The sequence below is a fragment of the Oncorhynchus kisutch genome, linkage group LG29 (genome assembly GCF_002021735.2).
Source record: "Oncorhynchus kisutch isolate 150728-3 linkage group LG29, Okis_V2, whole genome shotgun sequence".
Taxonomy (NCBI): Eukaryota; Metazoa; Chordata; class Actinopteri; order Salmoniformes; family Salmonidae; genus Oncorhynchus; species Oncorhynchus kisutch.
The window spans coordinates 2,978,653-2,995,379 of NC_034202.2; the positions used below are offsets into that span (position 1 = coordinate 2,978,653).

Here is a 16,727-nt window from a genome sequence, read left to right on the forward strand (position 1 = left end):
AACCCAATGCATAATTTCCCCCCAAGTGAATAGTACAGCATAGCACTTTGTAGGCTAAACCGTGGTTTAAGATAAACATAGTGATACAAGTGAATGCATTCAGTGGTTGTGTGGCTCCGGCCTATGCGGCCCCTCTCTGTGTTCCTACCATCGTTCTTAGTGTCCAAGCTTTTGAAGACCAGCCGGAGCTTCTTCTCGTGGTCTCTCAGATAGTGGACAAACTCCTCGAAGTCCAACTGGCCGTCCAGGTCCTTATCTCCCGCTTTAACTATTTTCTGTCAGAAAATAAGGAGAGGATTTTTACACTTCAATGAGAATTTAAATATCAATTTAGATACAGGCTGAAGAGTAGCAAGGATATAACTGTAGGTTTAAAAAGAAAATGGACCATTCTCAAGGGAAAGCCTATGTTCAGTTAAAAGTATGACAAAAGCCTGTTGCATTTGGATAAGGAGACCAAGACAAAGAGATGGACTGAGTGATTTGAGGACAGGAGTGTAGATCAGTGAGGGAAGGTTACAACCACAAGCCACCTGGGTCTTGTTTGCTCCAGAGTGGTCACATAGTGGACATCACCTGGTCCACCTGCTCCATTAGTGTGGAGTGTTTAGACCAGAGCAGCCTAAATTTCAGTTTGTTTCTACCTGGTAGTTAAATTGCACTCACCTGGTGTCCCAGGTTTGAATGAATCCCTGATTAGGAGAGGATGAAAACCCTCCAGGACTGGAATTGGGCAGTCCTGGTTTAGACCCTCACAGGCATGTTGAACTCTAGCTCAGGCCTAGCTAAAGGAGCACACAGGCTGTTCAATCCATTTAGTTTAGTTTATTAATTCGACCATTAAAAAAAATATATTAAAAAAGTACACAAAAACATGAAAAGGCCAAACATGCACATGGAGGATAACACAATAAAGCCTGGGACTTATTTCCATGGTGGTCCTCTTGAGACAAGATGGCTAGGCAAGATCCAACACATTTCTCTCATCATTGCAGTTACATCGTAGGGGTTATTCACATGGGCACAGAAGACAAACATATTTTCACTTTATTTTTAAAGCTGTCCAGAGAGGACATTGTTTTTATAGGCAGAGGCAACTCATTCCATTCTGAGGCTCCAGTATACAAGAAAGTACCTTTCCCAGCATTACTCCTGAACCTGTATAAGCACACATCAGCAACACCTGATCTGGTGCTGTGATTGTGTGCATCCCTAACACGAGGAAAGTCATCACTTAGATATCTGGGCGCAGGACCATAAATACTCCTGTAAACCAAACAGTCTAATCTGGGACACCCTAGCCTCAACAGGCAGCCAGTTTAGTTCGTGAAAGCAGCTCCTGCCTATGTGGATACATGGACTCGCCTTCAATTACTACCCAGATCAGCTTATTCTGGGCTATCTGGAGCTTCCCCATCATACATTTAGATAATCCCCCAAACCAGGAAGTAATAGCGTAGGCAAAATGGCATTGGATGAGGGCTGTGGCTAGCTCTTTCATAGAGTCCTTTTCAAGCCGTTTGGACTTTCTAGCCAAAAACTTAGTCCAGGCATTAACCTTCCCTAGAACTTTATTGGCCATGCTCACACCTACCAAGCTTCCATCAAGGATACATCTCAGGTAGCAAACATAGGTTTTAGTTTTAGTCAGCACCTCACCCCCTAACTCCACTCTGATTTCAGTGGACCTACTCAATGTAGGCCTGGATCCAAAAAGAATTGCCTCAGTTTTACCCAAGTGCAGAGATAGCTTATTATCTCCAAGCTAGAGGTCTGAATGGCCGATTAATTAGGGCCGATTTCAAGTTTTCATAACAATCGGAAATCGGTATTTTTGGGCGCAGATTTGCTGTTTTTTTATTATACCTTTATTTAAAACTAGGCAAGTCAGATAAGAACACATTCTTAATTTCAATGATGGCCTAGGAACGGTGGGTTAACTGCCTCATTCAGGGGCAGAACGACAGATTTTCACCTTGTCAGCTCGGGGGATCCAATCTTGCAACCTTACAGTTAACTAGTCCAACGCAATAACGACCTGCCTCTCTCTCGTTGCACTCCACAAGGAGACTGCCTGTTACGCGAATGCAGTAAGCCAAGGTAAGTTGCTAGCTAGCATTAAACGTATCTTATGAAAAACAATCAATCATAATCACTAGTTAACTACACATGGTTGATGATATTACTAGATATTATCTAGCGTGTCCTGCATTGCATATAATCTGAGCATACAAGTATCTGACCGAGCGGTGGTAGGCAGAAGCAAACAGCACATTCGTGTGTTTTGCCAGCAGCTCTTCGTTGTGTGTCAAGCATTGCGCTGTTTATGACTTCAAGCCTATCAACTCCCGAGATGAGGCTGGTGTAACCGAAGTGAAATGGCTAGCTAGTTAGCACGCGCTAATAGCGTTTCAAACGTCACTCGCTCTGAGCCTTCTAGTAGTTGTTCCCCTTGTTCTGCATGGGTAACGCTGCTTCGATGGTGGCTGTTGTCATTGTGTTTCTGGTTCGAGCCCAGGGAGGAGCGAGGAGAGGGACGGAAGCTATACTGTTACACTGGCAATACTAAAGTGCCTATAAGAACATCCAATAGTCAAAGGTTAATGAAATACAAAATGGTAGAGAGAGAAATAGTCCTATAATAACTACAACCTAAAACCTCTTACCTGGGAATATTGAAGACTCATGTTAAAAGGAACCACCAGCTTTCATATGTTCTCATGTTCTGAGCAAGGAACTTAAACGTTAGCTTTCGTACATAGCACATATTGCAATTCTACTTTCTTCTCCAACTCTTTGTTTTTGCATTATTTAAACCACATTTGAAAATGTTTCATTATTTATTTGAGGCTAAATTGATTTTATTGATGTATTATATTAAGTTAAAATAAGTGTTCATTCAGTATTGTTGTAATTGTCATTACTACAAATAAAACAAACCCGGCCGATTAATCGGTATCGGCGCTGAAAAATCATAAAATCGGTCGACCTCTACGATAAAGGGAAACACAGCCGAAAGCTGCCCAGTGACCCGGAGGAGCTAAACTACTTCCGTGCTCGCGTCGAGGCAAATAATACTGAAAGATGCATGAGAGCACCACCTGTACCGGGTGACTGTGTGATCACGCTCTCCAAAGCCGATGCGAGTAAGACCTTTAGACAGGTCAAAATTCACAAGGCCGCAGGGCCAGACGGGGTACCAGGAGGTATACTGCGAGCATGCGCTGACCAACTAGCAAGTGTCTTCACTGACATTTTCAATCTCTCCCTGTCCGAGTCTGTAATACCAACATGTTTTAAGCAAACCACCATAGTGCCTGTGCCCGAGAACACTAAGGTAACCTGCCTAAATGACTACCGACCCGTAGAGCTCACGTCTGCAGCCATGAAGTGCTTTGCAAGGCTGGTAATGGCTCACAACACCAACATCTCAGAAACCTTAGACCCAATCCAATGTGCATACCGCCCCAACAGATCCACAGATGATGCAGGCTCTATTGCACTCCACACTGCCCTTTCCCACCAGGACAAAAGAAACACCTATGTGAGAATGATATTCATTGACTACAGCTCAGCGTTCAACACCATGGTGCCCTCAAAGTTCATCAATAAGCTAAGGACCCTGGGACTAAACACCTCCCTCTGCAACTGGATTCTGGACTTCCTGACGGGCCGCCCCCAGGTGGTAAGGGTAGGTAACAACAATGACTGCACGGCCAGGCACTACTCCAAAACCATCATTAAATTTGCAGATGATACAACAGTGGTAGGCCTGATCACAGACAACGACGAGACAGCCTAAAGGGAGGTGGTCAGAGACCTGGCCGTGTGATGCAAGGACGACAACCTCTCCCTCAACGTGATCAAGACAAAGGAGATGATTGTAGACTACAGGAAAAAGAGGGCCGAGCACGCCCCCATTCTCATCAACGGGGCTGCAGTGGAGCAGGTTGAGAGTTCCTTGGTGTCCACATCGCCAACAAACTAACATGGTCCAAGCACACCACGACAGTCGAGAAGCAGGCATGACGAAACCTATTCCCTCAGGAGACTGAAAAGATTTGGCATGGGTCCTCAGATCCTCAAACGGTTCTACAGCTGGCTCATCGTGAGCATCCAGACTGGTTGCATCACTGTCTGGTATGGCAACTGCTCGGCCTCTGACCGCAAGGCACTACAGAGGGTAGCGCGAACGGCCCAGTACATCACTGCGGCCAAGCTTCCTGCCATCTAGGACCTCTATACCAGGCAGTGTCAGAGGAAGGCCCTGAAAATTGTCAAAGACTCCAGCCACCCTAGTCATAGACTGTTCCCTCTGCTACTACACGGCAAGCGGTACCGGAGCACCAAGTTTAGGTCCAAGAGGCTTCTAAACAGCTTCTACCCCCAAGACATAAGACTCCTGAACTTCTAGTCAAATGGCTACCCAGACTATTCACCCCCACCAATGCCACTCTGTTGTCATCTATGCATAGCCACTTTAATTAACTCAACCTACATGTACATACTACCTCAACTAACCGGTGCTCCCGCACATTGACTCTGTACGGGCACCCCCCTGTATATATTGTTGTTTTTTACTGCTTCTCATTAATTACTTATTACTTCTCTCTTATTCTTATCCATTTTTTTTTTTTAAACTGCATTGTCGGTTAGGGGCTCGTAAGTAAGCACTTCACTGTAAGGTCTACATGTTGTATTCGAAACATGTGACTAATAACATTTGATTTGGACTTCGCTAGAATATTTTTTATTTTGTTTGTAACTTGTTGTATGAGTAGTTGTCTCCTCACTGCTGTGAGAACCAGTCCTTCCTGGACTGGTTTTAATCTTTAATTATCTCCAATTTTCCCCATATTCCCTCTAGGGAACCCCTTGTACCCTCCTGTTCATCTTCCTCTCGTATTGCCTAACCTCTGCTTCTCCTGTGAGATAGTCTCCTAGCACCTGACTTGATTCTACCAGATCAGTGCCCTTTGCCTGCCCCAGTCGCCATCCCAGCACCAGATCTGATGGACATGAGTCATGACTGGCTGTCAGTGTCAACGTCCTAGTTCTGTAACTATTACTTCATGGCCAGAAATGTGTAGGAGGACAAATCTATTTTTGGATGGCAATTTAAAATGGTATCATCCTTATCTTACAGTAAACCCTGGCAAAGCTGACATTCTTGAAGAAATACAATTGTCTTGTGTTAGTAGCTTAGGCCTACACACAAAAATGGATGTCAGTTTGCCATAAACCCAAATCAGCAGACAGACGCAAATGCCAAAGAAAAAAAGTGAATCCTCTAACTGAAAATAAAATAAACAACCTGGGTATAATAATTTTGGTTCAAATAAGTGAATGAGGTTGGAAAATAATAGTAGCCTAATTTAAAGAAGGGTTTTCAAAGAGCATTGTTGTATGAAACCTTGATATTTCAGATGGTGTTACTGGCCTGTAAAATAATAGTGCCGACTGATTTCATACATAAAATGTATTCCAAACAAAAAACACTGATTTCAAAGTTTAACAAACCATACAATTCTAAGGACTACTTTTAACAAGTTACACTGAACATTTTACAAAAGCATTTACTGGAAGAACTGTGCAAATGCAAAGTTCGGTAACAGAATTTTGGGGAAATCTTATTTTTATGGGACCACATTTTCTAAAAACTCTTGAATATCTGCTCAGAATCTAGATTCAAAGATGTCTGCTGAAGGAATGGGGGTGTCAGCTTTGACATAACACAGAGTTTGAGAAAATCTATTTTGGTTATTGAACTACAGCAAGTGAAGTGGATTTACACCAGTAACATAATTTCATCATGGGTCAATGATCTGTACTACACAGAAAAGCATTATTATGGATATGAATGTCATGCTCTTTATGGCGATGTGCCCTAAATTGGTACACAAAAAGGTAGAAATATGCAATATCCTCCTGGGCATATTATTCTACACCACTGGCTGTTCTTTTAATGAGCTCCGCCACCAAACCAAAACCAAATTTAGTAGCCTATCTGAACCAATCATAGGCATCAATGTTTCACAAGTTTGGACATCACAGCAGAGTATAGTTCAGTACAATAAAGTATAGTACATTATAGTGTACTTAACGTGTGTGCTCTACGTGTGAAACAGACGTCTATGAATGGTTCAGATTTGGTCTCGTCTAGATCGGACCAAGTCTGAACCAATCATGGAGGTCGATGTTTGGGCCAAATGAAGTAGGGTCCAGAAATCTGTGGACATTGAAATCAAGGCTGGTCCGGATCAAAAAACGACGCCTGTGGATGTTGAAATCAAGGCCAGGGCGACTGACCTAATTTAATCTACCTTTCAACGTCCATGGACGTCCGGTGTCGGTTGGTGCTCAGTGGGTGACGATGCTGGTTACAGTAACTGAACAGAGAGGGGGCTCATGGGTAGGTGTCTGTAAGAGCAGGGAGAGGTTGTCCAGACTTTTCACACTCTTGCTTTGACCACCAGATGACTATGAAATTTCACAATTTGTCAACTTCATATTCGTCATCACCAACATCCATGGTTGATGTGGCGCCTAGTGGCAGCCTTGGTAGTTTACTCCTGTAATTTCTCAATAATTACTTGTTTCAAGTGTTTATGTGCATGGTTTTTAAAATCAACCGTAAAAAAAATATATTGATAGCTATTCATGTTTTGAATACAGAAATGTTGGTTATCAACATTGAATTGGTTTGGATATTTGACTACTTCTCCAATCAACTAGCTAGTTGTTTTGATTTGAGAAACCAGCTTAGATCTTCCCAGATCATCTCATCGCCTGGAGCCAAGGACCATTGTGTTTTTCATGTGTGCATGAAAACTCTGTCCAGCAGTTGAAGCAACCATTCTGAAACCATGTACAGAAAACGGCACACATGGAGTATTTCTCCTGTCTTATCCGGTGTCCTGTGTGAATTTAAGTATGCTCTCTCTAATTCTCTCTTTCTTTCTCTCTCTCGGAGGGCCTGAGCCCTAGGACCATGCCTCAGGACTACCTGGCATGATGACTCCTTGCTGTCCCCAGTCCACCTGGCCGTGCTGCTGCTCCAGTTTCAACTGTTCTGCCTGCGGCTATGGAATCCTGACCTGTTCACCGGACGTGCTACCTGTCCCAGACCTATTATTTGACCATGCTGGTCATTTATGAACATTTGAACATCTTGGCCATGTTCTGTTATAATCTCCACCCGGCACAGCCAGAAGAGGACTGGCCACCCCACAGCCTGGTTCCCCTCTTGGTTTTGTCCTTTCTAGGGAGTTTTCCTAGCCAACGTGCTTCAACACCTGCATTGCTTGCTGTTTGGGGTTTTAGGCGGAGTTTCTGTACAGCACTTTGAGATATCAGCTGATGTACAAAGGGCTATATAAATACATTTGATTTGATAATCAGTAATTTGGTCTGATGAGTCCAAATTTGAGACTTTTGGTTCCAACCGCCGAGAAGGTGAAAAGATTCTCTGTATTTTAGATTCCCACCGTGAAGCATGGAGGTGGTGGTATGATGGTGCTTTTCTGGTGACACTGTCAGTGAAGTATTTAGAATTTAAGGCACACTTAATCAGCATGGCTACCACAGCATTCTGCAGTGATACACCACCCAATCTGGTTTGTGCTTAGTGGGACTATAATTATTTTTTTCAACAGGACAATGACCCAAAACACCTCCATGCTATGTAAGGGCTATTTGACAAAGAAGGACAGTGATGGAGTGCTGCATCAGATGACCTGGCCTCCACAATCATCCGATTCAACCAAATTGAGATGGTTTGGGACGCGTTGAACCGCAGAGTGAAGGAAAAGCAGCCAACAAGTGCTCAAAATGTGTGAGAACTCCTTCCAGACTGTTGGAAAAACATTCCAGCTGAAGCTGGTTGAGAGATAGCTTTGCACACTCTTGGCAGTCATCAAAGCAAAGGATGGATAATTTGAAGAATCTAAAAAATATTTTGATTTGTTTAACTTGTTTGGTTACTACATGATTCCACATATTATTTCATAGTGTTGATGTCTCCACAATGTATAAAAAAGTAAAAAATAAAATAAAAACCTTTGAATGAGTAGGTGTCCAAACTTTTGAATGGTACTGTATACTCATTAAGTATGTACTGTAGTATACTGTATATGTTAGTATGGGTATTCGAACACAGCTATTGTCATGTGGTTCATCAAAATTCTATCAAAATCTAAATGAAAATGCTAAACCTAAAAAGTTACTATTGCCATTGCCGACTATGTAAAAATAGCCTACATAAAGCCCACGAATAACCTTAGCAGGTATAAAATATCCTGATAAAAATAAATTGACTTATTTATTGGATCTGTCTGGCCTGTCTGCAAAGACCTTGAAACATTGTATCAACTTGGGTCCAGCTGAAGCTTGCCCTAGCAAACTTGCAACATTGTAATTGGATAAAATATTCTGAGTTTCCCAGTCAGTGAGCTCCAGTCAGACACAGCTATAGGCTATTTGGTGTCAAGGGATAAGAAGTAATCTGGTAGGCCTATTTTATGACGTTTCCACTGGATCAGAGCATGACAGTTCTCATTTCAAGCTGAGTGGTTATCGAAAGGGTGAGAGCTGGAAAGATTTAAAATACATTGAGGAACTATTGTCATTCTCAATGGATGTCAAAACAGTTTGTTTGCTGTTTGAGGTGAAGAAAACATTCCTTTGAGAAGCTAATTGGATAGCTCAAATCACTGTGCCTGCAGCTTCCACGACCCCACATCAAAGTTAGATACTACGCGAGTTAGATACTATTCATAACTTTTAAAACCATGACCGGAGAGACTGTCATAGAATGCAGCAAAGAGCTGCTGTTTTTATGACCGAGTTCATGTTGAAGTTTTTATTCAGCACTGTTAACACTTTCACGAACCATAAAACATGCTTCTCCCTATAACCAACCAACACACTGCAGCTGCAAGGAATGAGCAGCCAAACGTAGCCTATTGATAAGCCTGCGTTTTATTATTTGTGGTTCATCATTTCTATTTTAATATCAAGGAATATTTGTGCAAGAGGCAAAAATAATGCAGTGCGACTTGAGTTGACATCAGGTGCAAGACGGTGCCCACTCTCTCTGGTCAGTCTTACTGGAGGACGGGAGAGAGCAGGGACTGTGAGAGACAGGCCCTCTGCTGCTCTATCCCGCCAGTCGCTGAGACTGACCATCAGAAAAATCCAGTAAAACAAAAAAGAGAATTATTTGTATTTATGCTCAGCTGTGCCTCTTTACAACTGATTTATTTAAGTTTTGAAATATTAGGCTACTGCACAAACCTCATTCCTACAGAACAGTTTTTATTAGGGTAATGTTGCATAAGGTGAACACTTTTTAAGTCATATTTTAAAAAGTTCATCTGAGCGGTAAATATTGGCTTGGTTTTTAACGACCGAAAGTGATAGAAACGGTTGCTGACTACTGCTCTACTTACGAGCTTTTGCCCAGTGTTATAGAATAGATTATTACGTAAACACTGAACAGGGAGTCAACATTAAATCAGTTAATTCTGTCACAGTGTTAATGAGCTTGCTTGAACTTATTGCGTTTCACCTTGTCCTTAAGTTATTCATCTTTAGAAAGATATAGCGCACTCGGAAAGTATTCAGACCCCTTAACTTTTTCCACATTTTGTTACATTATAACCTTATTCTAAAGTTGGTTAAAATTGTTCCCCCCCCTCAATCTAAACATACTATCCCATAATGAAAAAGGAAAACAGGTTTAGAAATGTTTGCTAATGTATTCAATGGAAAACTGAAATATCACATAAGTATTCAGACCCTTTAACTCAGTACTTTGTTGAAGCACCATTGGCAGCGATTACAGCTTCAAGTCTTCTTGGGTATTTTATTTATTTATTTATTTATTTTATTTTTTATTTCACCTTTATTTAACCAGGTAGGCTAGTTGAGAACAAGTTCTCATTTGCAACTGCGACCTGGCCAAGATAAAGCATAGCAGTGTGAGCATACAACAAAGAGTTACACATGGAGTAAACAATTAACAAGTCAATAACACAGTAGAAAACAAAGGGGGGGTCTATATACAATGTGTGCAAAAGGCATGAGGAGGTAGGCAAATAATTACAATTTTGCAGATTAACACTGGAGTGATAAAAGATCAGATGGTCATGTACAGGTAGAGATATTGGTGTGCAGAAGAGCAGAAAAGTAAATAAATAAAAACAGTATGGGGATGAGGTAGGTGAAAAGGGTGGGCTATTTACCAATAGACTATGTACAGCTGCAGCGATCGGTTAGCTGCTCAGATAGCTGATGTTTGAAGTTGGTGAGGGAGATAAAAGTCTCCAACTTCAGCGATTTTTGCAATTCGTTCCAGTCACAGGCAGCAGAGTACTGGAACGAAAGGCGGCCAAATGAGGTGTTGGCTTTAGGGATGATCAGTGAGATACACCTGCTGGAGCGCGTGCTACGGATGGGTGTTGCCATCGTGACCAGTGAGCTGAGATAAGGCGGAGCTTTACCTAGCATAGACTTGTAGATGACCTGGAGCCAGTGGGTCTGGCGACGAATATGTAGCGAGGGCCAGCCGACTAGAGCATACAAGTCGCAGTGGTGGGTGGTATAAGGTGCTTTAGTGACAAAACGGATGGCACTGTGATAGACTGCATCCAGTTTGCTGAGTAGAGTGTTGGAAGCCATTTTGTAGATGACATCGCCGAAGTCGAGGATCGGTAGGATAGTCAGTTTTACTAGGGTAAGCTTGGCGGCTTGAGTGAAGGAGGCTTTGTTGCGGAATAGAAAGCCGACTCTTGATTTGATTTTCGATTGGAGATGTTTGATATGAGTCTGGAAGGAGAGTTTGCAGTCTAGCCAGACACCTAGGTACTTATAGACGTCCACATATTCTAGGTCGGAACCATCCAGGGTGGTGATGCTAGTCGGGCATGCAGGTGCAGGCAGCGACCGGTTGAAAAGCATGCATTTGGTTTTACTAGCGTTTAAGAGCAGTTGGAGGCCACGGAAGGAGTGTTGTATGGCATTGAAGCTTGTTTGGAGGTTAGATAGCACAGTGTCCAAAGACGGGCCGAAAGTATATAGAATGGTGTCGTCTGCGTAGAGGTGGATCAGGGAATCGCCCGCAGCAAGAGCAACATCATTGATATACACAGGGTATGACACTACAAGCTTGGCACAACTGTATTTGGGTAGTTTTTCCCCCATTTCTCTTTGCAGATCCTCTCAAACTCTGTCAGGTTAGATGAGGAGCGTTGCTGCAGGTCTCTCCAGAGATGGTATATCGGGTTCAAGACTGGGCTCTAGTTGGGCCACAAAGACATTCAGAGACTTGTCTTGAAGCCACTCCTGCATTGTCTTGGCTGTGTGCTTAGGGTCGTTGTCCTGTTTGAAGGTGAACCTTCACCTCAGTCGGAGGTCCTGAGTGCTCTGGAGCAGATTTTCATCAAGGATCTCTTTGTACTTTGCTCTGTTAATCTTTGCCTCGATCCTGACTAGTCTCCCAGTCCCTGCCAGTGAAGAACATCCCCAAAGCATTAAGCTGCCACCACCATGCTTCACCCTAGGGATGGTGCCAGGTTTCCTCCAGACGTCACGCTTGGCATTCAAACCAAAAAATTCAATATTGGTTTCATCAGACCAGATAACCTTGTTTCTCATGGTCTGAGAGTCTTTAGGTGCCTTTTGGCAAACTCCAAGCTGGCTGTCATGAGCATTTACTGAGGAGTGGCTTTCGTCTGGCCACTCTACCATAAAGGCCTGATTGGTGGCGTGCTGCAGAAATGGTTGTCCTTCTGGAAGGTTCTCTCATCGCCAGAGGAACTCTAGAGCTCTGTTAGAGTGACCATTGGGTTCTTGGTCACCTCCCTGACCAAGGCCCTTTCCCCCGATTGCTCAGATTGGCCAGGAAGCCAGCTATCGGAAGAGTTTGTGGTTCCAAACTTCTTCCATTTAAGAATGATGGAGGCCAGTGTGTTCTTGGGGACCTTCAATGCTGCAGAAATATTTTGGTACCCGTCCCCAGATCTGTGCCTCGACACAATTCTGAGCTCTACGGACAATTCCTTCGACCTCATGGCTTGAGCTATGAGACCTTATATAGACAGGAGTATGCCTTTCCAAATAATGTCCAATCAATTGAATTTACCACAGGTGGACTCGAGGATCTCAACAATGATCAATGGAAACAGGATGCACCTGAGCTCAATTTCAAATCTCATTGCAAATGGCCTGAATACTTCTGTAAATAAAGTATTTATGTTACTTATTTATAATAAACTAGCAAAAAATCTAAACCTGTTTCGCTTTCATTATGAGGTATGTTATGTAGGTTTAAAAAAAAGGTTAATACATTTTAAAATAAGGCTAACTAACAAACTGAATCATGTTAAGGGTCTGAATACTTTCCAAAGGCACTGTAATAAAGCGACACACTTACCATAAGCTCGAGTTCTGTGCGATGAACGCCCAGTTTCTTGAGCCCAATGGACAGGTCGTTGACGCAGATGCCCCCATCACCATTCACGTCCAGGACTTGAAACAGCACTTTCAGTCTGTGGTCCTGCTCGGGTCCACCACAAAGTTCGCATAGATACGATGGTTCACAGGAGTCATCACAGGAACCTGTGTTCACCCCTGACAACGGCCGAGCCCGGGGTGGGAAGGATGGACCCCCAGTATCCTCGACCCCGCCACCTGGGTCAGAACCCCGGTGCGCCTCATCTGCTTGGCATTGACAAAAGACCCCGCTGAGCAAGGGGGACACGAACGACCCTTGCTTATGCATCATACGGATGGAACCAATATGATCAAACTATTACAATCGATAGCCGATATTTTACTATATCTAAATGAAATGTAAATTGGGGTAGCTTGGCAAGCTGCCAAATATGGACAAGTCTATTTTAGCCACCACGTCACGTGCGTTCTAACTAAATTGCTCAGAAGGACTGCTAAAAGTAGTGCAGACTAAACAGTCAAATGTAAACTTTGCAATGTAACTATCTCATTCCACCGTTATCCAGGTTTGGCCCATAACGGTTGACTTCTTTAATTATCTGCTAACTCGGTTGGCGTACTAGCAACCGGCAAAATAGCTAGCTAGCTAACGTTAGCTATTTTAGCTACGTCTGCCAGCTGAGAAGTGATGAGGTGGATGCTGAGCCGCGTTACAATGTAACTTAGTCAATATACTGTAAATTTCAACAAGTTTTTGCTGTAATGTGCCACGAAAGTCACTTCAGTGATACCTTCTACTGGTATTGAAGATGTCCACTGCCCTTTCTTGGCTATAGCCGGCGAATTCCTCCCGTTTGAATTGGCAGTTCGATTGATAAGTGATACCACAAACCAAAAAAAGCCGGTGCCGTAAAGGACTCTTCCTGCCTACTTTAGCATTTTCAACCTAGAAGGAAATGACTAGTGGAGAGTGAATAGGGAGGGTGTTGGAATGTGCATGATGGATAGGTCCAGTAGCCAATCACCATCGTTGATGTAAATTTTTGAAACCCAGAACGAAACCGGTTAAAACGAATCCATAAATGAAAATAAACTAAGCTCATGAAAAAACATCCACATTACAACACAGCCTACATTCATATTGATGCAATGTTGACTTTTTGTCAATTTGATTATGTTTTTTACTACATGGAGCGAGATAATTACTTTAATTGGGATAAACAATTGGCATTTGGTTTAGCCAACCGCAGCAGGCAAAACGGGAGGAATGTAACCAACCACAGTGCTACGTTGTTTGGTTGTGCGGAGTTCTAATCACAACGAACGTAAGCGTTGTTTGTAGGAAGAAGAAGCCGATTCTGGAAGCCATTACGTTGCGCAGATCAATTGAGTAAATCGTACTATTTTACGTACAATACGCACAATTATTTAAAAGAAACAGCAATTTATGCATCGAATGGCAAAAAGAGAAAAAATATTTTTTCTTAGAGAGAGGTCGAAATTATTGTGGAGGAAATTGAGAAACAAAAGCACATACTCGTTCACACTCACATAGCAAAGAATAACGCGTGGATAGAAATCCTGAAGAAGGTGAACGCTGTAACAACCTGCCCAAGAGAATTGGCCGAGGTCAAGAAGAAGTGGTCGGATATGAAGACCGAGGTGAGGCGCAAAGTGGCACAGGCGAGGGCGGCAATTGAGGACACCACTACCGACTGCACTTCGGTTCCCGTTATCCTCACTGCTATGCAGCAGCGTATTTGTAACCTTTTGGGAGAGGCGACTATCATCAGTTTACCTGCTGGAGACCCAAATGCTGAGATAACTTTACCTGTTACTATGAGCTCAGTCACCACCGTGACATTCACGGAAAGTACGTTTTTCATACGTTTCTAACCAGGCTGCAATGACTTTGGCAAGGAGAGCTAGAGCAAATTCCATTTTTTCAAAGCTCCAATTTTCCACATTACTAGTATAAAGATGATGACGTTATTTATTTATGTCACAATAACCATTTATTCAGGTTGCCACCCCAAATGAAAGGGAAAACAGAGCTTAAATACATTGCTTAACCTATTCAAAACACAGTTTCTGATATTTGTAGGCCTTCAGACAGCTTCAGCATCATGCGAGGAGACGAAATCCCTAGATGGTAAGTCGTTTATTCGGTTTGAAGTGTCTGGTTCTGTAAATTGTTATGGAGGCAGTTGCAAGGTGAACTATACAGGGTGAGCCGGCTTTTCTTACAGCCCAGCACTAAACACATATGATTCAGCTAATCAAGGTCTTAATTTGAATAGTAGAATCAGAAGTGTTTGTGCTAGGCTGGGGAAAAATCTTACACAGCCTGTAGCTCTCTGGGACCAGGAGTGAAGAATCCTTTTCTAACAAGCTGTCTGTCTTTTTTTCCACCAGTTGAGACCACGTACCACACTCTGGAGGAAGGCGGCATGGTGAAGTACTGCATCACCACCGAGGCCACACCCACCGTGGTTACCGCCAGAACCAATTACTTCAGATGATCCGTAGGTCCCAGGAGGCGCAGGCCTATGCCCAGTAGAGGCAGGGCCAGCAGGGCTGCCTAGGTGCACTCCAGTGCCTGGGCCTGCCTCTACTGGGCATAGGCCTGCCTCTACTGGGCAGATGGTTCAGATGATGAGGCCGGCTCTCAAAGACCTGAGGAAGTTCCTGCAGAGCGGGACTGACAACTCCAACAACTCGGGGACTCTTGCAGAGGGCTCGCAATAGAGGCCCAAGATCCCGTTGCCACAGCCAGCCGAGGATGAACAATAAAGTGTGTGTGAGAGAGAGAGTGTGTGTGTGTATGAAATGTGTTTGTGAGCTTGCTCATGCTTGTATGAAATATGAGAACTTAGAGAGAAAGATAACTGTAATGAGTTCCCTCAGAATGAGCATGCACAGAGGTTTAGTGTTATAGTTCTAGATAGAAATAAGTTGCATTATGGATTTGTATAATTGACCATAGCCATACTTACTAAAAAGAGTATATAAAATCTTCAAAAACATATTCTTCTTAGAAGAGCTACATTGACCCAGGCAGGGCTGTTTTTAGGTGAGATAATGGAGGTAAAGTGCAGTAATCTGTGAGCTGCTCTGACAGTTGGTGCTTAAAGCTAGTGAGGGAGATAAGTGTTTCCAGATTCAGAGATTTTTGTAGTTTGTTCCAGTCATTGGCAGCAGAGAACTGGAAGGAGAGGCGGCCAAAGAAAGAATTGGTTTTGGGGGTGACCAGAGAGAGATAGCTGCTGGAGCGCGTGCTACAGGTGGGTGATGGTGACCAGCGAGCTGAGATAAGGGGGGACTTTACCTAGCAGGGTCTTGTAGATGACATGGAGCCAATGGGTTTGGCGACAAGTATGAAGCGAGGGCCAGCCAACGAGAGCGTAGAGGTCGCAATAGTGGGTAGTATATGTGGCTTTGGTGAGAAAACGGATTGCACTGTGATAGACTGCATCCAATTTGTTGAGTAGGGTATTGGAGGCTATTTTGTAAATGACATCGCCGAAGTCGAGGATTGGTAGGATGGTCAGTTTTACAAGAGTATGTTTGGCAGCATGAGTGAATGATGCTTTGTTGCAAAATAGGAAGCCAATTCTAGATTTAACTTTGGATTGGAGATGTTTGATGTGAGTCTGGAAGGAGAGTTTACAGTCTAACCAGACACCTAGGTATTTGTAGTTGTCCACGTATTCTAAGTCAGAGCCGTCCAGAGTAGTGATGTTGGACAGGCGGGCAGGTGCAGGCAGCGATCGGTTGAAGAGCATGCATTTAGTTTTACTTGTATTTAAGAGCAATTGGAGGCCACGGAAAGTTGTATGGCATTGAAGCTTGCCTGTAGGGTTGTTAACACAGTGTCCAAAGCAGGGCCAGAAGTATACAGAATGGTGTCGTCTGCGTAGAGGTGGATCAGAGACTCACCAGCAGCGAGAGCGACATCATTGATGTATACAGAGAAGAGAGTTGGTCCAAGAATTGAACCCTGTGGCACCCCCATAGAGATTGCCAGAGGTCCGGACAGCAGACCCTCCGACTTGACACACTGAACTCTATCAGATAAGTAGTTGGTGAACCAGGCGAGGCAATCATTTGAGAAACCAAGGCTACCGAGTCTGCCAATGAGGATGTGGTGATTGACAGAGTCGAAAGCCATGGCCAGATCAATGAATACGGCTGCACAGTAATGTTTCTTATCGATGGCGGTTAAGATATCGTTTAGGACCTTGAGAGTGGTTGAGGTGCACCCATGACCAGCT

General features: G+C 43.4%; 2 protein-coding genes across 2 annotated transcripts in view; one reads left to right on the forward strand and one right to left on the reverse strand.

The window, feature by feature from the left end:
* Positions 1–13,515, reverse strand: part of LOC109874305 (calcium-binding mitochondrial carrier protein SCaMC-2) — a 29,772-nt gene extending 16,257 nt beyond the window's left edge. Inside the window, exons 1-2 of the mRNA XM_020466163.2 lie at positions 12,434–13,515; positions 149–275 (exon numbers count right to left, since the gene is read on the reverse strand). Coding sequence (XP_020321752.1) covers positions 149–275; positions 12,434–12,784 — 478 coding nt within the window. The 5' untranslated portion in view covers positions 12,785–13,515. The remainder of the gene's footprint in view (positions 1–148; positions 276–12,433) is intronic.
* A 204-nt stretch (positions 13,516–13,719) lies between these two features.
* On the forward strand, positions 13,720–15,616 carry LOC109873679 (nuclear apoptosis-inducing factor 1-like). The gene is made up of 4 exons (XM_020465335.2): positions 13,720–14,326; positions 14,558–14,605; positions 14,869–14,982; positions 15,078–15,616. The coding sequence occupies exons 1-3, from the start codon at positions 14,104–14,106 to the stop codon at positions 14,973–14,975; spliced, it is 378 nt and encodes a 125-aa protein (XP_020320924.1). The 5' UTR covers positions 13,720–14,103; the 3' UTR covers positions 14,976–14,982; positions 15,078–15,616.
* Positions 15,617–16,727: the final 1,111 nt, after the last annotated feature.

What these genes read in the sequence shown, in the direction of transcription:
- LOC109873679 (XM_020465335.2), top strand. Translation starts at nt 14,104, where the DNA reads ATGAAGACCGAGGTGAGGCGCAAAGTGGCACAGGCGAGGGCGGCAATT. An exon ending in CACCGTGACATTCACGGAAA is followed by an intron (nt 14,327 to 14,557) that starts GTACGTTTTTCA and finishes TGATATTTGTAG; the next exon opens with GCCTTCAGACAGCTTCAGCA. An exon ending in GGAGACGAAATCCCTAGATG is followed by an intron (nt 14,606 to 14,868) that starts GTAAGTCGTTTA and finishes TTTTTCCACCAG; the next exon opens with TTGAGACCACGTACCACACT.